Here is a 26,314-nt window from a genome sequence, read left to right as displayed (position 1 = left end):
TAGGAAATCCCTTTGAAACATTTCGAACAGAGGAATACCTTTGAGTGTTATTTAGCAAAAGACTATTGAACAGCTCTATTATGGCAGCCATTGGCCATGTTAAATGGTGCACATAATCTAATAACCCTTGAAAGACGTTGCCCTGGGGCCACCCTCAGTAAGTAAACACACATTAATAAGCTTGGAATACTGGAATTGTCTATAAGATGTTATAATCATGATATCTCCTGTGGTGGCTTGTGATTCCTCTACTGATGGGTATAACAGTGTCAAAGAGGTATTGCCAAGGGCCAGGGACCTTTGATATCAGGAAAAATGGCCTTAAGTAGGTCTGATTAGGCCTGGGTGTAGTTTGCAGAGTTTTGCTACGCAGAACTTGGGAAGTGTCAAAAACACTCCACGAAGTTCCGCGAGTGGTGGAGTGCACTGCAAACTGCAGTTTGTGCTGGTATTCCTGCCGCTCGGGTAGAAATTCTACTCGAGCGGCAGCTCGTGCTCGCAAACTTACCTTTAGCGATCGCGAACTTACCGATCGCGAGTGGGGAAAAAACTCCGCTGCACATCGTGAAGCAGAGTTTTCTGCACTCCACAAGCTCCGCGGAGTGCAGAAAACTCTGCAGACTCTGCGAACGGAGCGAAGTTCACCGCCTATTTCTGATGCAACCAGAGAGGAATCTGTACAGCTTGAACATAGATGGTGATACAAATATCTTTACATTTGATAGTTTGGAGAAATAACATAAGATGGAGCGCTTGTTTTAGAAAAGATTTGACGGTTAATGGGCTAGCTTGTTTCTTGACCATCTTAGAATACAGTTCGTGCTATTTGATTAGTTTGTATAAAGCAGATTACTGTTATTGGTGGTAAAAAGGATACCACGTATAGGTCTAACAGTAATTTGGAATTAGAATTCTGCCACTCAAATCAATAAATCAAGTATGTATGTATGTATGCATGTACACAGCTCTCAGAGAGATGCACTAGCCACTATAAACTCTAGAGATAAAGGAATAATAATTATTGGCTTCCAAGGGGTATAGTTCTAATGGATGACAAATATCAAGTAATTCCACAGACCTTGTACAGTTCTCTAGAAACTGGAGAAACAATGAAGCGATGTATGCTTATGTAGGCTTTGTGGTGCCTTGTCCATCATCCTAGATTAAGGAGACTGAAATTATCAATTTAACTCAGAATGTACAAGATTCTAAGGCACGTTCTCCATGCTGTCTCATAGAAATTGTCAAAATTAGCTCCAAAATGTTGTCCATAACTGTTGCTCCTCTGTTTGATTGGTGCCTGATAAAGGATTGGCCTCTCACGATTTGGGAAGGAGCCATAGAATTTCTCTTTTAAAATTTGTGGCTGGGTCTGCCACTCAAGCTAATTCATAAAAATAACAAAAAAGTAGCTAAATGAGGAAAGACTTTTAATAATTGGTGTGCAACGGCAATTTTTAGAGTTATAGCTATAGGGCCACGTGTATGACCGTTTTTAGCATTCGCAAATGGCTAATCGTGCTGTTTGCGACCGCTAAATAGGTATGTGGCATGTACTAACCCTATTTTGCGAGTCGGTAAACTATTCCCGACTCGCAAAATAGGGTTTGCGACTCTCTATTAGAAAGGGGCATGCCAAGGCCGTCCCTTCTTAATAGCGTCTCGCAGTGCCATGTACAAATGTTTTGCGGCCGAAATGAGGTTGCAAAACATTCGCATTTTACCGCCAGTGGAAAGTGGGTGGTAGACTAGTTGCAAATTGGAAGAAGTCCCCAAGGGACCCCTTTCCCTTTGCGAATGTGGGCCAGATATTTTTTAAGTGCAGGAAGTGGTCCCAAAAAATGAAACTGAACGTTTCATTTTTCTTTTTGAAACACATCTCGTTTTCCTTTAAGGAAAATGGGCTGCATTTAAACAAAAAAAACTGCTTTATTAAAAAAGTAGTCACAGACATGGTGGTCTGCTGACCCCAACAGGCCACAATCCCTGTGATTTTCGCAATTCTCAATTGGTCGCAAACTGAGACCTGCCTCTCGAATATTAATGAGGCAGGTCCATTGCGAATCGGAAAGAGTTTCTCAGACACTGTAGTACATTCCATTTTGCGAGTCGCAAATTACGACTCGCAAAATGGAATGTTCATACATCTGGGCCATAGAGTTATAGTTAGAATTTATTGGACATTGTGTAATGGTGCAAGAATTACCGTACCCTACGGTATCTGTATATGCCTTGTGAGGTATTACTGATGTGGTTTACCCACATACCATGTAATGAGGTCGAAAAGTATCAGTAAATTAGCGGCATATATTTGCCATTAGTAATACAAACATGATCCCTCACTCCATTTGAGTAGATCCCACTGAAAGTATGTCTAAAATGAGTGGTGAACTGGAAATGGTTTATGCACAGCTGTGTTAGGGGGTTGAAAATCAGGAAAATTATGTAATGCCTAATCTGGCAGAAATGTGGCAAAAGTTCAGGATTTGTATTCTTTTTATGGATTTGTTGAAATCTAGACAGCTACTATGCCCAACTCAGTGTCGATCATTCAAGAAATTAATTGAATTGAATACTTGGAGACGGTGGGACATGAACTCTATCAGTGCCCCAAACATACCACATTCCCTCTATCACCTGGTGGGCCCTGGAGCCTTGTCCTCACTCTCCCATTCCTGCACAAGCGAGTTTGGGCCGTTTTAGGAATCTAACCTAAGTGATATATTGGTCACCTTCTAGAAATCCTCCTCCCTGAGAGATGGGTAAGACTAAAATCCTCATGTTGGCATCCTAGCTTGAGCACTAGACATCACAAACCTAATCAATTACCCTCATCAAATGATGTCATACCCCGGCTTTTAAACATGAAATAACAATCTGCCGCAGCTGCAGGTGGTGGGCATCAGCAGTGTTGGACTGGCCTGTCAGGCAGTCTGAAAGGGCCAGTGTGTAGGAGCCACAGAAGCAGCCCACTCACTGGTCCTTACAAGGTGGTACCTGTGGTAGGGCCAGACTACCCGGCAGGGCAGTCCAACACTGGGCATCGGGCTCATTTTCAGATCTAGGGCTTATTTTTCAACATCAGACTTTGACCCATAGCAATAGAATGACAGCAAAGGGAGACAGTAAGAGGAAGGGAAATATAAGAAAATAATGACATGGGCAGAAAATCAGGGATGAAAAATAATGAGTGAGATTAAGAGAGTATTGTGGTGGAACAAAGGTGGAATCAGGAATATTCCAGCTTTGGAATTCTCCACCCCTATCATTGGGCAGCATCGGATCCTAAGAAAAGGTTTGCTGGATGAGCCCTTGTGCCTACTATTATTATTATTGTTGTTATTATTATTAATATTATCTTATTTCACAAATAAATTATTGATCATGCAGGTTAAATCTTTCCTCAGGGGAAGTCAGGTAAATTTGTCAAGGACAAGGTTTCCCATTTGAGGCCTAAAGCTTTGCCCACCCCTGATAGTTATGCAACTCTCCGGGTGACAAGCACATAATCAAAGTTTACATAGAACGAATGGTTACGTAGTGAGCAAATCACCTAGAACAACTGGTTTCCTTTTGTTGATTTATATCTTTTCGGGTTAGGGTTCTCCAAAATATCCAGTATATGCGGCTGCTGGGTCATGGGATGCACCGGTTGCAGGTGTATACATGGGGTACAGTGTGGGAGAAGTGTAGCAAGAAATGGGGGTCACTGTGCCCCGCAGGACCTAGGGGTGCTCCCGTTTTGTAACATGGCCATGCTGGACTTGCATATTCAGAGCGTTGAGTGATTTCTGGGACTGGGATAGCAGAGGGTGCTGTTTGTAACGCTTGAAGTGAATCAGCAGACCTGTTTGTAATGCTTGAAGTGAAACAACAGAACTGTTTCTGAGTTTTAGCATTTGAATAGCTGGAGGGACCGAAGGGTACATTAGCACAGCTCAATGTGGGTGAGGTGCTGGAATATAGGAGGAAGAACTGAGTGCCCTATTTTCACCCTTACGATTACACATATCCTTTAATAGTAGTGTCTCTTGTTCAATTGGGGAGAAGGGCTGCGGGCATTTCAGATCTTTGTGGCTGCCCAAAGCAAACGCAGTGGGCCCCTGTAAGAGGGTGGTCCTCTTAGTGCCACATTAGGCACATTTCCACGTACCAGTCACTGGGACCCCTTCCCATGGGTATCCCTCCTATGTCCGGCACCTCTGCAGTGTCATTTCCGGCGCGCAGTGGGCTGGGGACAGGTATTTATACCTGCCCCCTCCCACTGGTTATCCTCTTTGTTCCCTGCTGGACATGCTGTCATATTTCACTTGCTCGTGCAGCACATGGTTATCAGTTTGAACCCTCAAATTTGGAACCTGCCAAGTGGGGTGGGGGGGTAAACAAGGGCTTAGTTAACCCCCAAATGTAAATGCACAACTTTGCACACAGTGCACAATGGATTATATTACACAGAACTGTGGTTACGAAGAGAACAGAAGTTTTAATTCCCCCAAGGGGTAATATTTCCTGCCGGCGCTGTATTACCATACAATTGGAGGTCAGCAGGTAGATATAAGGGTATTGTGTTGGCCACTAACAATAACGTTTTAACAAATATACTGATGGTCTTGGAGGCAAACTCCACTGTGCTTACCAGCGAATCCTGAATTCAGGGCCTGGGTGGTGAGAGGTAAATACAGTGCTCAGCCAACCTCTAATCAGAAGGCCCATATTGGCACAGAAGGCACCATAGGGACATCACACGGAACTGTGGTTAAAGAAGAGAACAGCAGTTTCCCCCTTCCAGGGAGGCCATTGAACATTCGTACGAAAGGATAAGTAAAGCTGTGGTTAAAACAGAGAACAGTAGTCCCCAGCTTCCAGGGAGGCCATCGAACTTTCCTATGTAAAGGTAAATAAAGCCATGTACAAGCCCACCAAGCAGGTGGGCTTGTAAGGTCGAATAAGAAGAGCTTGGTAAATTAAGCATGGCCTCATTAGTGCAAACACTACATGGTACCCCGATAGGGACGGGGCACACCTGTAAGATGTAGTTGGAATTTTCCAGCTAGAGGGACTGGTAACTGCAGGTTGCAGGAGGTCATGGAGCCTGCCGGAGGCTGATTGGTACACAGGTGTACCCTCTTCAGGAGCACAATAGGTGTGCCCTATGCCAATACCCAGGAGTCTTGACGGCAGGACCCTGGATTAAAACGTCGGCATATTTCTTCTTAGTCCTCAGTACTCTCAAAGGTGGTAAAATGACTGAACATCTACAAAAGTTCTACTCAAGAATGCTGCAGTACGCAAAGAACATTACCCATGAGGGTATGATCTCTTAAAATTCCCAGTCGGGAATGCAGGCCATCACCTCACAAATTGGTGTCGGTTGTGAGGGATGAGGACGCTCCCAAAAGTGGCATTTACAGAGAGGTGCATGGACCCCCAACAAAGTAGCAGCCTCGGGGCAAGACAGTCTGAGAGACTGGGACCTATGGAGGGGGTCTACCTCTAGTTGGGCTGTGACATCAAGCAAAAGAGGCATGCCCACTTTTCGAAAATGTTGTGTTCATCATAACTTCCTTCAACCAGTGTCATTTTGCAACTCAATTGAAATGCTTCTGAAAGTGTGTATAATTCTTACCGGAAGCACATTGAATGACATAGGTTCTTCTGGTCAATCAAGTGTTGCTTCACTCCAAAACAATGCTGAGATTGTAAGCCATATATTTAGGCCAGGAAACCTCAGGTCTGAGCCCAGGCGCCTAACACATACCCCGAAGCCCCTGTGGCGCAGAGGGAGGACTTGGGGGGAGTAACCTTTCAAGAGCCCCTCAACCCTTCAGGACCTCCCATGCAGCCCAAGGCCAATGAACATCTGTGAGATGTTGGAGACACAGGGGCCCCTCTTTACATTCCGTGGGGTGTCCCATCATTTTGCCTAATGCCACTGTCTGTGCCTCAACAAACACTTTACGTGAAGTTCTTCTTCTTCAAATATTTATTGTTTTAAAATCTATTGACCTCTGTACTCTGTATTTTGATCATTCTAATAATTCATAAACATAAAGGCAAACACAATATATTTGCTGTATCTCAGCTGAAAAATCTAATCTCAGCTTGCATTGCAAGGGTTCATGTTGTTGACATAAGAGAGCGATTTAAGCAGTGGCAGCGGCTGGTGATATTTCAGAGTGGTGGGTGTAATACCTCACCTGAATTACTGAAAGTGAGTGAGCAAAGCGAGTGAACCCTGATTCTTCTAGAAAGGCTCGGGGCGTTCTTCCCTGGCACAAATTTGAGAAAAGGGTCAAATTGTGTAATTTATAGTAGCATTTCACATATATTTCTTGTTTAGCTATAGAGTATGAAAGAGTACTCTTTACATTTTTAAAATGTGTGTTGTGTGCCACCCACTCTCCTATGTCAATAATGACCTTCAGTGCTCAAGGCCCAGTATTTTGTCATGGGTGCTGCTTGATGTGATGGGTGACCTCCTTATGCCAAGAATTAACTTCAATATGCCAGTGCCAAAACGTTGACATTTATACTGTTTATATTCCATGGGTGAGACATATGTAAACATTTACCTCTAGTATTTGAGGGCCAGCAGTTTGTCATAAGTGCCCAGATACCAAGAATTACTTTCAGTATGGCAGCGCTAGGGTGTTCCCAGGAGTGCTTCCATGAGCCAAGAAGTCTTGCCAGAAAGTAAAGAATTCTGCAGTATGCCAGGGACAGTAAAAGACTCCCAATCATAACACACTCTGTTGTGATGGGAATCTACCCTGCATGGTGTATGGGCCTGCATCCCTTTCCTGAGTGACCAACTGTGTGTATCTGGTACCCTAACTTTTATTTTTTGCCCTGGCATCACACTGATCTAGTGTACGCAGAGGTCTAGGTTTGTCCCTGACTTTGCAATGACCACAGCATGTGACTTGTATAATCGCACCAAGCATGCCCTGTATTGGGTTTAGCTCATAAGGCAGTGGTGGCAGCTAGCTCTGTTTTGGGATCTCATAGAGATGACTAGACCTTTTTATCTGGATCAGTGAGTGTTGCCTACTGCCCCCTCTTGTGCTAAGCTCTGCTGACATCCTGTTTATGTGTGTTGTGTGCACATGTTTAGTACACATTCAGCATATGTGCAGTAGTAGGACTCTATTTGTGTATTAGTCTTAGTACCAATCACTGCGGGATCCATTTTGAATGCTCCTGGTTTACCATGACATAGGTGGACTATGAGCACAGCGTTTCCAGACAGTGGGCGTGTATTGCTTGTCTTTCTGTGGCTGGAGGGTGGTGATCTAGACACTGAAATGAGGAGAATAGAGACAGGGCTACCTTTAGAAATTCCATGAAGACTTTGGAATAAGGGGCTACTGATTAGATCTTCCGGAGTACTGCCATTTAATTAGTGGTAGGGATAATGCGTGGGCCGCAGGTTCTGTTGTGCAAGGCGGGGAAGTTTCCAAGTCAGTCCTTCCCTTTTGTCTGTCCCTGATTACTAGAAACTGAATACCTTTTGAGTTCCTTTCCCCCAAGCTCATAGGCACTAGAGGCAGCATTTCTATTTCTATTGGGTTTTATTCAGGAGAAACCACAACATTGGAGTCAAAATTGGGAGTGGAACTTGTGATCATTTGTACACATTTGTACGATTTCCCACATTGCCAGCAGCTCTTACATGCAGATCTTTCTCGTGTAGCTTAGTTGTTCTGAAAGGGAAAGGAAATGCCATTGCATGTTTTTACAAATGATCACTTTATTTGAACATTTGTCGTGTATTGCATGCATTTAATCCTCGCCTGCTTTTGATTGTAGTGTGCATTATGTAGTGTATGTTTTGGGTTTTCCAGGTGTATATTAGTCTCATATATGCCAGAGTCCTTTGGAAATTAGATATTTTGTTTTTTCAGAAGCCTTCTTAAGATGTGCTGTGTAAGCATGCCTTCTATTGTTAGCCAGTCTGTGCTAGTAGTTGTTTAATGGAATGCATCATGAAAACGTCCAAAACCATTATTCCTCAACATTTATTCCAAATGCTTGAATTGCTTTGTACCATTCTTAAATATAATGTAAAATTATGAAGATGTTCTTTTAAATAATGATACTCAGAAGACATTTATGTGAAAACATTCTCAGTTGTTTATAAATATATGGAGAATTATTCAAATAAAATACGTTTTTGCGTTTTTCACCAGTAAGCACGATTCTTTTAAAATATTGCTTTTGAAAACAAGTATGCAAAATTCTTTGTCAAACCCAGAATTACATGCAAATATTATTAAATTATTTGCAAAGTAAGCGAGGTTCTTTGGAAACAATTGCAGAATGGTTTATAGTAATGTATACGAATAAGTCTTTAAAAGTTAATCAGAAGATTTTTTTTAAATGATTATTCTTTACAGTAGCTCTGTTCTTTTATAAGTCAGACCTTTTTAGAGGTAACTGGCTGAAAAAAAGAATGAAACTCGTACTTCTGTTTTATAAGCATCCTCCTTTAAGAACATCTTATGCAAAAGTTCGCAAATTCCTTTCGTAAACCAAGTCAATGTAGAGACCATTAAGTCAACTTGTATACATGTATTTGTTTATTTTTTACCTTAGGTCGAATTTTAACCACCTGTTTAAAAAACTCTGACCCATAGTAATGACCAATTTTTCCAGTATCACATGATGAATTTAATTGTAATACAGTTTTTTTCCTGAAAAATGTGATGTGCATGATCTGTATGTGGTTAGGTGGTTGGACAATATCAAGGAGCAGTTGTGTAACTTGAAATATACAAAAGACTTTATAAAGGTGTTGTTGGAAATTTACCATTTCTGTAGAGTCATCTGGGTCTTTTGCCATTTTACTGAACCCTATTTTTGTTTGCTGTAGAGCTCCGCTAACCAGTGGTGAAGTGCTTGTGCTCTTCTTTTTAAACATGGTAAATTTCACACAACACTAATGGGCACATTAAATTTACTTATAAGTCTTTAGTATATGGTACTACCTTTACCCAGGACCTGCTGATTAAATGCTACTAGTGTCCCTCAGCACTTATTGTGCCACCCACAAAAGTAGCACTATCAACATGTCCCCGGCTGGCATCTGCAGCATGGGTGTGCAGTTATAAAATATGCCTTTTGCCAGGCCAAGATGCTTCCTTTTTTTATCACATATAGGTCACCCCTAAGGTAGGTCTTAAAAGCCCATAGGTCATGGTGCATGGTATTTTAAAGTTGGACTTGTATATTTCATTGTTTACATGTCCTGGCAGTGAAAAACCTTCAAAGTCGTTTTTTCACTGTGGCAAGACTGGCTCTCCCATAGGTTAACACTGGTTTACACTATTATACTTAATAAATGCTAAATTTAGTTTCAGAATAACTAGAAAAACACTTCAAGGACTCATTTTATTGGTACTTTAAAATCCAACTTAATGCTCAAGTCGGATTTTATTATTACTGTTTTGAAAATGACACGTATAGAAAGTTGTCATTTTCCTACCGAAACCCAAAGGGATTTCCTGCTAGTGCCCAGCTGTCACTTGGCCCATGATGCCTAAACTGTGGTGAGATGTGTATTGCTTCCAGACAGTGACAAAGGGCCCTTGGTGTGGGTGAGTGTGTCCTCCTTTGACAGTTAAGCCCGGGGGATGTGCCCAGCCCCTTTCTGTGCCAGCAGCAGCCTGTGCAGTTAAGAGCAGTGGGGCCAGGGGGGGAGGGGATTTCGACGGATGATGATGTGGGAAAATTAAACAAATAATGACTTTTCCCTTGTCATCGGCCGTCAAATCACCCCCACACGGCTCCACCGCTCTTAACACGGGCTACGGCTGTTCTGCACTTCAAGGGATGTCTACCCTGTCACTGGCAAATGAAACTCACACATAGCCTTTGTCTTTCTAGTCAGGCTGGCTCCAAATCCAGTGGGAGGGGTGGAACTGACCAGAATTGGCTTAGGGGATGGACTAAGGATTGTCCTCCACATATAGTTTGGTACTTGGCATAATTGTGGACCTCACATACGTCTCCTCCAAACACTCCTGGACCCGAGAAGAAGCAGAAGAAGGACTGGCCTGCTTTCTAAAGAGTGTGAAGAAAGACTGGACCTCCATGCCTTGAATCCAGAACCACAGAATTGACTCAAATGGGCAGTTGGCTGACCACCTGTTTGAGCTCAAGGACAAAACAAGCTTCCAGAGGCCTCTCACCCTGTAACTACCTAGCTGACCAGTTCACACCCACGGCACCTATACGGCAAGGAATAAAAGATTTCCGATAAAGAGCCCCTTTATGGGTGCCCGTCGAGCATTGCAGAGCTGGCTCAACGGGGAGCAGACCCATATGATGAAGCATGACACCTAGCTTGCTGGATGTGTGAGGGTCCTAGTTCCGAAAGGAGGTATTTCCCACCTCCCCACCACTCTGAGTATTCACCAGGTGGCCAACTTGCCACCCAGGAACACCGTACCTCTTTTGTCTTCTAGTTCTACCCAGGGCATGTACGGTGGACCTTTATCAAGCCCTCATTGTCCCCCTTGTTGTTTACTAAGTGAATCCTAACTCGCAGGTGGTGCCACACAGGTCCTAGACCTGTGGCTGGTGTAAGAATGTCCTCCTCCTTTCCCCAAACTGCAAGAAGTGGGACTTATAAAGTTTTTGCCCACTCTCTGCCTGGAGAACCAACAAAGACCAGGGTCGCCATTGAAACCACAGTCATTGACATCAAACGGCCGTCGGCTTCAGCTTGCTGGTGTCCCCCGAAGAAGCTCTGACGTCCAGAAAAGTTTCTAAGTTCAAATGTGGAGGGCTTCACTGGGCTCGCAGCTGAGCAGCATCCAATCAATGTCTAGACCTTCCTGGGCATGGCGTATGACCTTTCAGAACTTTCCTACCTTAAGTAGGCCACCGTTGTTGAGCCCCGTTTTAGGAGCAGCTTGCCCAATCAATGACTCACCTACAAACACTTTTTCTCCATAAACATTTCTAAGTCAAAAGATAAACTTTCCACCAGGGCAAACCTGGTCCTTGTATATGTATTGTGATCCACCTCTAACAGCCTTAATGTTTGACTTTAACCCGATCCAGTGCAACCAGATACCCGCAGTTGGCACTTTGTGCTTTTTTATGCTGTTTTTAAATCAAACTTTAAAACTTCATATCTCCAGTTCTACTTATTGAAGTTTTGTTGTTTTGGTGTCATTTTATTTATTAAAATATGCTCTATGTTTCTAAATTGGTTTGGGATTTTTCTTGTGTTTTGTTTCGACTTTATTACTTTATAAGTGCTAAATAAATATTTTACACATTGCTTCTAAGTTAAGCCTGACTACTTTGTGTCAAGCTACCAGAGAGTTAAGCGTATGTTTAGTTAGTGACTTTATTGGTTCACCCTGACGAGAACTGTGATTATTATTCAAAGTGGGTTATCACTCCTTTCAACTAATACTCACATTTCTTGCAGGTGTTATACATTAGAGCAGCAAGATGTCATTCATTTGTTTAGTTCATTCACAGGCTTCAAATAAATACCTGCCTATGATCCCAGTCATTTTACTAGATACTATGCACAGTAGGAATCATAACAGGAAGTGTTAGTAGTTATAATCAGAATAATTCTTATTGCGATATGGAATGCTTAAGAGCTGAAATGGTATTATTAGGACAATACAAAAATGCCTACAGCCCTCATTCTCAGCTCTGTACTAAAGAGGTAATTAATGTTGTAGGGTTTTTCATTACCTCAGCTAAAAATGAAACCATTTGATGTTTGGCTACAGCTTGTTTCTACTGATAAGCCCTCCCAGCTATCAAGAGATTTCTTCCATGACTATAGAAAATGTAAGAAATATCTTCCATGGCTATAGAAAATGTAAGAAATCTCTTCCATGGCTATAGAAAATTTAAGAAATCTGTTTCATGGCTATAGAAAAATTTTAAGCCTCCGTCTCTGCATTCGCTGCCATTCGCATGGAGTCTCAAAATACGGCTATCTCATAAATATAAATGAGCCAGGAGCTTTGCAACTCTCTGCAAATCGGCATTTTGCATTGTAATATACTAGTACATTCGTCACAGCGCAGAATGAAGGTGATGTCACAAGGTAGTTTACATGAAAAAACACTGAATGCTGTGTGACCCTGTGTTTATACGTCAGGCCTACCTTTCTCAAAAAGCTGCTGAATTTATTGTAAGTGGTTAACAATAGGATCATCAGTTGGATGAGGAAACTAAGCCACCTTGAAACTCTTTTCTATCTCCAAATACCACTTTTTTATACTCAGCCAGCTGGCATATTATTCAGATCAGAAGAGCAATTCTACTGATTTCGGATTGGTCTCCACGAAGAGGCCATTCATTTCCTGTGTAGGTACAAATTGTTATGGAACTCCCTTCGATCTGAAATCAAGCTCTTATCCATGCCTACAAGCTTCAGGAAAAAACTGAACTTTTATTTGTTTGCTTAAGCAGTCTTTAGACATGGACCAAACCACCTCAATTTCATTTTTTGTATCTCAAATCAATGTCAGTAGTGTGCAGTATACAAATGATGTCCGTTAACAAAACATGCTCTAGTCTCCTTGTTTACAAATTCTAGGAACAGGTTACAGAGACTGCTTGGCAGGCAAAAGAGTTAAAAAGTATCAGTTATCAATGCTTGTTTTGAGTATTTGACAGGACCTAAGACAATCAAAAGAAAGAGTGTTACATTTTGGATTTAGATGCTCATTTACAGAGGCTAGTGACCTTCTGGTGTACACTGCTGCTATCCCTTTTGGCAGAGTGGCTCTTTCCAAGATCGTCATGCTACCCAGATTGCTGTACCATTCTGTAAGTATACCAGCGGTGAACCCCCAAAAGTTCTTCGTGGCGTAGCAAGCCTGATATATTGGTAGATGGGGGTCTAAAGACATCATACTTTGTTTGATTCATAACATATTGTGGCAAAACTGTAGTGGGTGGCAAAATGGATGGCGCCGGAGGATGGTGCTGAATTTCACTTCTTACCGGAAGAACTTGGGGCCATATGTATCAACACATTTCCCCATAGACACAGAATGGGCAAAACCCTTTGATACATCTGGCCCTTGGATCCCTCCCACTGGCGGAAAAGGTCTGTGGTGGGATTGGGACATGCCCGTTTCCATTATTGGTCTGCTCCCTTGAAGAGGTCCAAAATGGAGGCATAATATGCCCCAGATCAGTCCTTATGGTTTCTCCATAATTTAGCAAAGTGCCACACAGAATACACATTGACATTTGGACAAGAGCCAGACTGATGTGAGAGGGATCCTCTGTGTTGCTAATACACTATGTACGTTTGAGGAAATTCAAAGGAGCATGGATTACATGGTGTGCAGAAGGGGCATATTGGTGCTGTAACCAATGAATTCCTGCAAATATTAACCAAGCATGGACTCGGTATTAGGACAGTAACAAACTGTTACTGAAATCTATTGGACTAGAGGGAGACAGCCCCTGGGCAGATATATTGGATGACGACTGGGACATGAGAATTGAATACACCAAGACAGTGACACGTACCACTTGCTCCAAACTCATCCAATTCAATTATCGCCACCAAAACTGCCTCTCCTCAAAGAAATGGAAGAGAATATTTGAGGACCTCAACAGTTGGTGCACAATATGCAGGAAGAATGATGGTGGCTTTTTTCATATGGTCTGAGAGTGATGGGTTCTGTCTGTACTGGACAGAAGCGCTTATACAATCTTCGAGCTTCTAAACATGAACCTATATTGTACTTTAACCGCATGCTTGCTTGGCCTCATTACTACGCCACACAAGCTGAAATATGGGCTTAATTTGGCAAAACTTTGCTTGACTATCTCCTGGAGGTCTGAGAGCACCAACCAGCGAAGCATGGCATGAAAAGTTCGCTGACTTACGATGGCTTGGAAAGCTTAGCTATGTCTTAGAGATCCCCGGTAGTGCCAGGCAAAGGAACTTGGCTGGGAGAAATGACAAGCTGGACTGAGGCTGCATGCATTTTGATGAGATAAGCTGCACCTCATTTGCAATGGCCTGAAATGAGGACAGTATGGGACCCTACAATGCTAGACCTCAATAAACTAGTTGAGCATGCGCCACCTCTAGCGACTCTGATTGGCAAAACCAAAGACACAAATGTGGATTAAATATAGAGTATGTTCTCCCATTAACATCAATGTGGCCATAATGTGAGGAAAGGCCCCTTTACCCTGCGGACCCTAGTAGCTCAGTTAGTATATGGCCACCACCCACTTTGTGACAGTAATAGTAGAACTTTTGGGGGGCCGATCAAGGCAGCTTTTTGTTGTTAACTGGATTGGCTGGCCTCTGACCTTGGAGGATGGTCAGCAGAGGCTCTGGTCTACCATCCCCTAGCAGGGGGATTACAGCCCTATTATGACGTTTTAGGATGGGGTAAATCTTTAGTTATTTCGACCATGTTACTTTTATAAATGCACATCTCTGTAATTGTAAAATATGTAATTCCATGTGATCAAGTTAGAAGTGATGAAGACTATAGTTATTTTATTTAGTACAGGGGAAAAAAATACAATCAAGTGTGTAGGATAACTTGATTATGTACTTTAGTAACAAGGCCTTACTTTATGATGATTTAAGTACTGCAACAGCGTGAAGTGATATAAATAATCTATTTAAAAAGGTCCTGTGAGCTGCCTGTTTTGAAGTACATTATACAGAATGTACTGATGCCTCCTTTTCAAAATGTATCAATGACTTTGGGCAACCCAATATACCCTTGTGGGCTTGGGTAATAGAGTTAAACAGGTAAAGCTGCCTACAAGGTATTCATTCAAAATATATATTTGTTTTAAATAATTCTGTATGTCTTCTATAAAGTGACAACATATGACACCAAACAATATATAAATCAAAACTTGAATGCTTTATTAAGTAAATAAATTAGAGTAACCGGGAGTATCAAAAAATAATTTGATTAATATTAAAAAATGCAAGAACCACGGGTGTCCAGTTCAAGTGACTATGTGTCTGATTTAGAGTTTGGCAGACCGGGTTACTCCGACATAAGTGTGACAGATATCCCGTCCACCATATTACAAGTCCATTATATCCCATGGCTTTTATAATACGGCTGACGGGATATCAATCATGGTTGTGACAGAGTAACCAGTCCACCAAACTCTAAATCAGGCCCAAAATATGCTGCTTAGGAACAGAGGACAATACATTTGTGATTATAAAAATCCTTATCCTTCTCTCTTCAAACAATATATGAAGATCTCCCATATGGGAGATATAGCAAACGATAATAGTACAATTGTCAGATTTAGATGACCTAAGGTTGTCTTTGTTTTTATATAATGCTTTTTTAGAGAAGGTGTTTACTAATGTGTACTGGCACTATCTCCATCAAATCGGACCATATACTATGGGATTCTGTTAGTACTATCAGAATATTTACGATCTATCAGAATATTTACGATTGCTGTGCTGTCAGTGAAAATTTTGTTTAATATTGTTTTTAAGTGTCATGTTTTAAGTTTGTTTTCAGGCATGTTTTAATATGTAGTTGATGGTTTTAGAATACTAAGCCATATAGGAACTTTTTAAGGAAGATATCTAATTGTGGGTTCTGTAGAACAGGGTTTGTTATTATTTTTGCCACTGAAAAACCAAACTCATTAGGTCGATGCCTGCTAGACATCTCGGCTGTCTAGTTTGCTAACAACATCTTAGGGGCATTTTGAAAGCTTCCTTTGGAATACGTCCAACCCGTTGCTTACCATTGGCGTGGTGTTTTGTAACTCACATTTTCTTGCTTTCTATTTTTTTTTACGGAGTTTTATATAGCGCAAACTTGACCCGGTATTGGTATCAGAGCGCTTTACATAGCACCAGTTGCGTTACATTAGGACACATTCATTTTTGTTAGGCACAGGGGGATTAAGTGATTTGCCCAAAATCACAGGATGTTCAGCGTCATTGCCGAGACTCAAACCCAGTTCCCCAGATTCGAGGTCGACCGCCCCAGCCGTTAGGCCAACTCCTCTCCCCTACTTGCTGCCTTTATTTGTTTTAGGCAGTCCAGCTTGAGTTTGTCCATTCTGTAACCCATACCTTATTTACTGTATGCTTCCAAGTACTCAATTTCTGTAAACAGGGCTTTAAATCTTGTTCTTATCTTGTTACATTTACTAGGCAAAGACAGATGTCAAATGTCAGGCTCTGTGTTCTGAGTGAGCTTGATGTTTACCTTTCCTTCTCTGACTTCAAAGTGAGAGAATTTATGTGACAATCATACTGATTACAGGAGGGGGGCTTGTAATTCTGAGTGGTGGAAACAAAAATGTTAATACGATCGAAACAAATCAATTCACTATGTGATTACATTTTTACACATTATCATTTATGCGCTGTATACTTTTATCAGTAAAACTGTATATCTGTGCAAATGCAATGGCTATTTCAATTGAAGATGTGTTCTCCAAAGAGTGCACTACCTCACCGTGAATACTCAACTTTACCCCACTATACTCCACTCCATGCCACGCCACTGCACTCTACTCGGCACCACTCCACACTACGCCACTCCACTCTACACCTCTCCACACTGTCACAGCATTCTACTCTTCACCATTCTACTTTACGTCACTTCACTTTATGCGTTTCTACTCTACTACTTGTATGACATTGTCTGCATCTGTCCATCAATTGTTCTATGGGTATGCCCAGACGTGGGTCCTGTGCTCTCTATGCCACTGGAGTCAAGCTATCCTGGCTGATGAGGGGTGAAACCCCGGAACCGGTCCAAGGATGCTTGTTTCCAGTCCAGGGAGGACCTGGACTGGCAGTTTGGGCTGGACTGTTCCCATTGGGCGCAGGGTCAAGACCGATATACATATGGCTGGGTCCAAACTGGAATGGCGAGCAAAAAAACGACAGATTTAGGCCCAGATGTCTGGATTGGGGTGAATAGTTGACATTGTTCTGCATTCTGTCCATCAATTGCTCTTTTTGCATTTCTACTCTACTATGCATCACTCTACTCTATGCCAATCCATTCCACCGCGCTATGCTGTACTGTGCACCATTGAACTCTTTGCCACTGCACTCTACATCACTCCAGTCTACACCGCGCCACTCTACTCTGCACCACTCTGCCACTCCACTTTGCAACACTGCACTCTATGTCACTGTACTCTACGGCAATGCACTCTACTCTATATCACTCCACTCTACACCAGTGCACTCTATGCCAATCCACTCTATGCCACTCTAATCTACTCTGCACCACTGCAATCTATGCCACCCTACTTGACAGCACTGCACTCTACCCTGCACCACTCCACTCTGCCATGCTCTATTCCACTCTATGCCATTTTAATCTACTGTAAAACAATCTCCTCTAACCCACTCCACTCTACTCTACTCCACTGCAATCTACTCTGCACTACTCCTCTCTGCGCCACTCTACTCTACTCTGTACCACTCTACTCTAAGCCACTGCACTCTCCTCTAAATGCTACACTCTATGACAATGCACTCTATACCATTTACAATCTATGAGAATGCATTCTATACCACTTCACTCAAAGCCAATGCACTCTGCACCACTGCACTCTATGTCACTATACTCTACTCTACAACATTCTCCACCACTGCACTCTACGCCATTGTACTCCACGTCACTACCTCTATGTCACTCTAATCTGCACCAATGCTCTCTATGCCACTCTACACCACTCTACTCTACACCACTGCACTCTATGCCAATGCACTCTGTGCCACTCTCCTATACAACACTTCACTCTACGACAGATAACACTGCACTCTCTGTCCCTGAACTCTATTCTACTCTACTCCACTACATTGTATGCCAATGCACTCTGTCCCACTACACTATGTACCACTCAACTCTATGCCACCCACTCAACTCTGCACTCTCTGCCACTGAACTTTATGCCACTCTATTCTGCACTACTGCACTCTATGCCACTGCACTCAATACCATTGCACTCTACTCTGCACCGCTCTACTCTACACCACTACTCTGCCCCGCTCTACTCCACACCACTCAATTGCACTCTAGGCCAATGCATTGTACGCCACTACACTGTATGCCACTCTACTCTGCATCACTCCACGCCACTGCACTCTATGCCAATCCACTCTAATCTACTCTGCACCCCTGTATTATACATCATTGCACTCTATGGCACTCCATTCTATACCAATGCAATCTTCCCTGCATCACTCTGCTCTACTCCTCACCACTCTACTCTATGCCATCACACTGTATGCCACTGCATTATATGGCACTGCACTCTAAGCCACTTTCTTTACTCAATACCAATACACTCTACGCCACTGCACTGTACGTCACCATACTCTACTCTGAAACACTTGACTCTACACCACTGCACTCTATGAAACTCTATTCTACACTGTACTCTATGCCACTGCTCTCTACACAACTTTACTCTGCATCACTCTACCCCACTGAACTCCATGCCACTGCACTCTATGTCGCTACCCCACACTTTGCCACTGCACTCTACGCCACTTCACTCTACACCTCTCTACTCTGCATCACTCTACTTCATACCAATGTACTGTTCTCTACTATGCACCATTGCACTCTTTGCCACTGCATTCTACACCACTCCAGACTAGGCCACTCCACTCTAATCTGCACCTCTCCACTCCACTCTGCACCACTCCACTCCACTCTATACCACTCCACTCCACTCTACACCAGTGCACTCTAAGCCACTACTCTATGCCACTCCACTCTACTCTGCACCACTCCATTCTACACCAGTGCACTCTAAGCCACTACTCTATGCTACTCCACTCTACCCTGCACCACTTCACTCTACCCTGCACCACTCCATGCCACCTCATTCTACTCTGAAACAATCTACTCTATGCCATTGCACTCTATGCCACTCTACTCTATTCTGCATCACTCTACTCTTAGCCTCTCTCCTATAAATCACTGCACTTTACACCATTGTACTCTACACCACTATACTCACAACCAACGCACTCTACACCACTGCACTCTACACCAACTACTCTGCACCATGGCACTTTATACCACTATACTCTAATCTGCAACACTCTACACCACTGCATTTTACACCTCTGCATGCTACGCCACTCTGAACCATTGTGCTCTATGTCATTGCACTCCACACCACTATATTCTACTCTGCACCACTGTACTGTAGGCCACTGTTCTCTACAGCACTGTACTCTGCAACACTATTCTACATCACTGCAATTAACGCCACCACACTCTACGTCAATGCACTCTGCACCAATGCACTCTGTAACAACACCACTCACCTCTACGCCACTCTACTGCAATCAATTCCACTACAGTGTATGTCACTCTACACCACTACACTCTACACCAGTCTTGTCTACACATTTGCTCTCTATCCTGCACCACTCCACTTTACCCTGCACCACTTCGCTCTACTCTGAAACAATCTACTCTACGCTACTGCACTCTATGCCACTCTACTCCACCCTGTGACTCTCCACACTGTGCTACTCCACTTTAGGCCATTGCACTCTATGCTATGCCACTCCTCTCTATGCCAGTCTACTCTACATCACTGCACTGTACGCCAATGCACTCTACACCACTTTACGCAAAACCAATGCACTCTCCACTAATGCACTCTTAGCCAATCCTCTCTGCACCAATGTACTTTACACCACTTCACTCTATGACACTCCACTCTATTATTCGCTGCTCCATTAAACTCTGATCTGCTCTATGACACTCTACTCCACTATATCCTACTCCACTCTACAACACTCGACTACACTCTATGCCGCTCTATGATGCTCTGTGCAACTCCCTCTATGCCACTCCGTGCTACTTTACTCCACTCTATTCTATGACACACTACTCCACTCCTTTACTCCCCTCTACACCACTTGATGCCACTCCACTCCGACACTCTGTGCCACTCCACTGTACGACACACTACTCCCCTTTACATCACAACAATCTACAGCACTCTATGCCATTCCACTCTACTTCACTACTACACTCTCTGCCACTCCACTCCACACCAATCTAGTCCACTCTACGCCACTCTACCCTACAACACTCTGCGCAACACCCCCAGGCCCCACTCCACTCTGCTCTACACCACTTCATGACACTCTATGCCACTCTACTCCCTTCCACTCCCTCCAGGACACTCTACAGCACTCTATGCCACTCCATGACACTCCACTCCTCGCTACTGAACTCAGCACCAAGCTACTCCATAGCACTCCACTCTACTCCACGACATTTGTTCCACTCCATTCCACTCTACTTTATGCCACTAACTTTTAGCCAAACTAAACAGCATCCACACTGGTGTACAACATCGCTAAAACATATTGGCAAAGCCAATAACTCTTGCATACGCGAGACCTATTGGCTTTGCCAGTGCTTGTTTTGTATCTTATTATTATTATTATTATTATTATTTTAGTACATTATGGATTGGTGACTTATATAACATTAAAATTGTTAGATACGCAAAAGAGTTATAAATACATATGTGACTTGTGGGTTGTGTATGTAGTCTTTTGTTTTGATGTAATTTTCTGTTTTTAACATTATATGTAATGTCTTAATATCATTTTCAATTTATAAATAAAATATATATTTTTGTATGTTAGTTGTAAGGTTTTTGCCCATGTTGTATCTAATCTAATGAGTGCATTTTTCAGAAACACCACAGGGGAGGTTTTAGTCTTCCTGCCAAAACAGTATAATACAATCAACGTACTTTTTGACCCCTAATGGCAGTCTCTAAAGAGTGCCTTCAGCAGGACAAGGGTATAAATTACTTATAAGTAGTATCCTATAACAATCGTCAAAGGTTCCAGATGAATCAGGATATAATAAGATTTATCGAGCCGAGAAAAGGGAGAAGGATTGTGAAGAAACCCAGAGAAAAGCAGTAGTGAGGAACAGCCGCTTGGAAACCATTTCCGGGAAAATGCGGGCACCACCCAGTTTTACTATTTTGGAAGGGAGCAGTTTTGAGGGTGAGGTAGAGATTTCAGTTGCTTTGCATGAGTTTTTAGGAACGTGTGAAGGTTTTGCAGCACAGGAACAGCAAACTGTTTTCCTTGAATTTAAGGAGTTGAGTGGTTCTGTTCCATCACAGAGCAGCAGAAACTAGCAAAAGGCCAGGCGTGGAAGTAATTATTAGTAATGTGGAATTTACTGTAGTAATATACATTCCCTCTAACTTTCAGAAACCCGGAACAACAACAGTGTGGTGCCCAAATATCACCCCAATTTCTGGACAGACAGTCGGTGGAGGTGCTGTGACCAGAGAGACAAGCTGGCTCCAGGCTGCGCAGCCTATGATGCCACTAAGGATGGTGGGTATCAGGCTTCACAAAGTACATCTTCCGTAGCAGACTGCAGTTCACTGGAGGGATGATTGGCATTAAATGAATGTGATTCTTCCACTTAGTGGGAAAATGTGGCCACATCTTGGCGAAGTGCCCCTGAACAAATGTTCTGCCTTGGTATCCATAGAGATTGGTTGTGCAAGGTTTGCCCAGGTGGATGTGTCAGGGATGTGGATGTTCTTCTTCACCTTGTTCACAGAGCGAGTGAGTGACTACGTTAACTGTGTCTCAGTGGCATCCAAGAGCCTTACTCAACACAAGACATTCTAAAACCTACTGTCATTCTTCGGCAATGTCAACCATAACAGATGTGTCTCCTCCTCTCCCTCCCATGGCCTTGTGTGCTTCTCACTTTCTCTCCCACATCTACTTCGATATCTGTTGTGTTGCTGTCTGTCTGTCTAATGCCACATTTTCTCTTTTTTCATTTTTTTTTATCTCTGTTTTTCTGCTTTTGTATCTCTTTAACTTTTGCAACTTCTATGTCCCCTTTCTAAATCTCATTTACTGTTCTTCTTTTCTGTCTTTCCCGCTAATCTTGCATATTATAATTTGGCTCATTTGCTTCTTTCTGTTTCTTTTTCTATTTATTTTCCGTGTCGACAGCTGAACTCCTTTTGTCTGTCCCTCAGTCTGTCTCTTTTTTTACATTTATTAAGTCACTGTTAATTAATTTCTTTATTGGCACATCTATCTATGGGCTACTTTTCCATTAAGTTATTAAGGTTTCAGATTAAATGTGGTTTTAAGGTTAGATATAGCCAGGAAACATAAGCTTTATTATCAAAGTTTTTTTCTTGGCTTGAGACATCCTTAAGAATTTATTTCTTTATTTATTTTTAAGGAAGTAAATGAGAACTCTCTGTAGCATTTAGATATTCAGGGATGACCAAAAATTAAAACTCTCTAGTCTTGTATTTGATTATGGTGGACCATCTTTACATATTAAACCCTTTGGCACATCTGTTGGGTCAATAAGTGCAGTGGCACTACCTACAACCCAATTACACCCTTTGGGTGGGGATGGTGACCAATTCCTTAATTAAATTTGTAGAAAGGTGGAATCTGACTACCTGGTGGCCCCCACTTTTTTCCTGGTGTTTTGATGGTTTTTGACTTAGTTTGGCTGGGAACCTGCTATTCAGGTCCCCAGCCTAGCTGCTTCCTCTCTAAATTGATTCCATGTACTTTAAGTACATTACAGATTGGATTCTGAGGTGCCTTTATAAGTCCCTATGATATGGTATACTATGTACCTAGGGCATAGGTACCCCAGAGGCCTACCAGGGGCTGAAGCATGTGTTATGCCACCCATGGAAAGCCCTCCAAAATGACACCACAGGTCTGCTACTGCAGCCTGGGTAAGGTGGTGCATGCACCCCTTACTGAGATATAGGTTCACTATATCTCACCTATCACTGCACATAGGAACCTATCAGTCACCCCTATGGCAGGCCTTATCAATCCTGAAGGCAAGGTGCTTGGTTATATGTGAGAGGGTGCCCAGGCATGAGCTGAGCCCCTCTGCAGCCTTCGGAATCTCTTCTCCGGGGTTGTCAGTAGTGCAGCCTGACCATATACTCTTAAGTGCATTATATCTAAAACGGTTAATGCTAACTTTGGATTGGCTGCACAGAAACATGTCGTGTTTGGTGTCAAACACCTTGGAATCATACCCCCACATCAATTCCTGATGTGAGAATATGATCCCATCCTTCTAGAGGGAGAGACATGGCAGCACCGGTGTACCCGGTACCAACTTAACAGAACCGTGGCATCACAAAATGGATGCTGCAGCCACAGACACGGGTCTGGCCTCCTGCTGCTGACCGAAACTCCGGCAGGGGAGGCCTGGACAATAGGTTTCCTGTCACAGGGAGGTGTAACCACCTCCCAGACAGGCTTATGTGTATTGGGGCTGGGTGGGAGCACTCTCAGAGTGCTTTGAAGTCTTGCACTGGGGGCACATTTGGTGTCCCTGTGCATAGTCCAGCTCAAACCATTTCAGGGGCTTCCAGCCCTTGCTCTGTTGCAAAACTGGACAAAGGAAATGGGTGTAGCCACCCCTCTTTCCAAACCCTCCCATAGGTGGGTCCCTAGAGTTAGTCCAACCCCTTCCTTAGGTATACGAAGGAACCCCTGGCAACAGGACTTTCGATATCCCTGGACGAAACTCTGCAACTGAATCCTGGAACTTTGACACTCTACTAAAGACTAGAGGATGGAAGAAATCTCCCTTTGGGTCAAGGAGTGACTCCCCTGCTTGGCAGGCACCAACAAAGCAATTGCCGGTCTGCATCTCCGAAGCTCCCTCCGGACGCCGAAGACTTTGCAACACAGGAAGAGGATTTCCAGACTTCTCAGAGGCCAACTCAAGTCCCCAGCAAAGCTGAAACCCGCAGCCCTTGTGAGTAACGTGGAACCGGAACTCCTGGTCACCGTGCACTTTTGCAAGTGCATTGACTTCTCGACGTCTCTTGAAGTTGTGCTTGGGGTTACTTGTAGCCCCAACCTAGAGGAGAGAACACACTGAAGATTGTTGGCCTAGTCCCCCCGAGTGACTCGTTGGCCGCCATTTTGTGATTCCTCTCGAGGTCCCTTTGCGATCCCTGGTCCGTCAACTGGTGGGCCCCTGTGAAGGTAACTTTGATTTTCCTTGGGCTTCCCTCTTTGCTCCAGACGTGCCCTGACTCCCTACCAAGTGGTGAGTCCCTCAGACCTTGTTGGTCACCACCGAAGCATCTTTCTCCTTTCTGCGTTGGTTGCTGTTGCCAAGGCTTGTTGTGTCCAATCCGGGCACCGACACTGCAATACTCGACATCCATCATGGGACAGCTCGAATCCAGCTCCTGGTCATCCTCAATGCCTCCTGGTCCTCGTGGCTGAAGAGTCATGTTTCACCTTCTTCACCTGAAATCCCCTGACATCGGTGGGCATTCACCTATTATGCTCCTGGTCACTGGCTAGTGACCCAGACTCTGTCCCCTCTGCTTTCAGGTTCATCTCAACTTCGATCCAGGCTTGAATCTCTTTGGGCACTTCGCATCTTCCCGGCAGCAGCACTTCTTTGCCAGCTCCCATTGAAAACGATGAGGCGACCCGACAGCATTTGACACCTATGTACCCGGCTTCCCTGAGTGAGGTAACTCGAGTACTCCGGTGCTCCCGTGGGTGTTGACCCTAGAACTTCCTAAGTCGAAAAGGGTTTGGTCCTGACTCATTTCTAAGTGCCCCTAATCGTTAAAAATCTAACCGCGACTTTCCCCATAGAAGCTAACAGGAGCTCGCGGCTGTGTTCTCACACTGCACACGGCCCCCGTGGGTCCCCTGTGTCACTACCTTGGGTGGTTCCGTGGGGTCCCAGCAATTCTACAGGTTCTAGGCCTTGTGTCTAGTTAAGTCGTGGTTCTTATACAACTATTTTAGTATATGCTTTGGATTGCCCCTAGGGCCTGACGTGTATTTGTGCTATTTTACTATACTATTTGAAGTGTAACTTATGTGTTTAGATCTCTAGCCTCATAAAGAGACTAGTAGGGTGTGTTTAGAAATAAATACATATATTTTATATATATACCTGGTGTGGTTGCCTTTCATTTGGTCATTCAAGAGATTATAGACTGGTAAAACAAGCTGCTTTACATTCCTTCAAGACTTAGCCTGAAGGCTGCTCTCCATAGCTACCACTAGGATAGCTTTCAATAAAGGCTGTCTTTAACCTATCACCAATAAGGGGTTATTTGGACTGGTGCAAGGTACCCACTATAAGTAGTGGACAGCATATACCAGGCTAACTTCTCCCAAAATAGTCCTCTAATGTAAACAGATTACACTCAATAACTTTAAGGATTAGGACAAAGACGTTTCTGACCTGTGTTCTAACTCTTGCCTTAGCACTTGATAAAACAACTACATGAGTCTAGGTAAATCACTTTTTTTGTGTGTGCCTAAAACTGTACTTAACATCGGTTACTGTGCTCCACCAGCCGCCAATGCAGAAGCAATTTTACAACGTCATCTTTAGAAAGGAATGCCCTTACCACGACACCTTTATCACGAAATGTCTTTACAACGGAAAGCCTTTACCACGAATATGCCTTTAACATGCATGCCTTTACCTCACATTGCCTTTACCCACAGATGGCTTTACAACAAAAGTGTGTGTGTGTGTGTGCGTGTGTGTGTGTGTGTGTGTGTGTGTGTGTGTGTGTGTGTGTGTGTGCGCGTGAGTGCATGTGCGTGTGTGTGTGTGTGTGTGTGTGTGTGTGTGTGTGTGCGCGCGCTTGGCGATGAAGAAGGCACGAACCTCTCAAGTAGGCGTAAGTACATTTTATTTCCCACATGAAGTTTGTCGTTACGAGTTTCGACCGATACAACGGCCTTGATCACATGCGGAAATGCATTACTGTGAACAATTTTATACCACCCCTATGTGTCACATGTTCCACCATAGACATAAGAATAGCACATATTGCTTTTTTGTGATCTAAAATAGCGTCAGCCGGTATTATTTATAAATATGAGACTAAATAAAGGTAAAGACAACAGTAAAAAACATTTTAAAATTTGATGAAATCCAGCACAAACTATGGGACCCATGTATATTTAGTGCATGAATGCAAAGTTGCTGCAGATCAAAACATATTGCATGGTGTAAAACCGGACTCTAAAAATTAACATATTAAGGATATTTGTTAAAAATCACTAATGATGCTATAAAGGGAATCATCTAAACCTGATAACCTTATTGCGTAAATGCAGCTTCTAATGTTACAATATATGTCATGGTTTATACACATCTTACAATGATCTGTTATTGATGGGTCATGCCCTTATGTCCTATTTTATACTACTTGTTGTCCTACATTTCATCTCATATCACAAGCATTGTGTCTTACGCAA

The 26,314-nt window shown here is 43.1% G+C and overlaps 1 protein-coding gene across 1 annotated transcript in view; it reads left to right on the top strand.

The window, feature by feature from the left end:
* Nucleotides 1-26,314, top strand: part of ITK (IL2 inducible T cell kinase) — a 242,359-nt gene that overhangs the window by 11,518 nt on the left and 204,527 nt on the right. The window contains exon 4 of the mRNA XM_085617606.1: nucleotides 21,251-21,379. Within this exon, the coding sequence (XP_085473732.1) occupies nucleotides 21,251-21,379 (129 nt within the window). The remainder of the gene's footprint in view (nucleotides 1-21,250; nucleotides 21,380-26,314) is intronic.

Source organism: Triturus cristatus, chromosome 7, assembly GCF_964204655.1.
Source record: "Triturus cristatus chromosome 7, aTriCri1.1, whole genome shotgun sequence".
Taxonomy (NCBI): Eukaryota; Metazoa; Chordata; class Amphibia; order Caudata; family Salamandridae; genus Triturus; species Triturus cristatus.
This window is presented reverse-complemented; position numbering and strand designations above follow the sequence as displayed.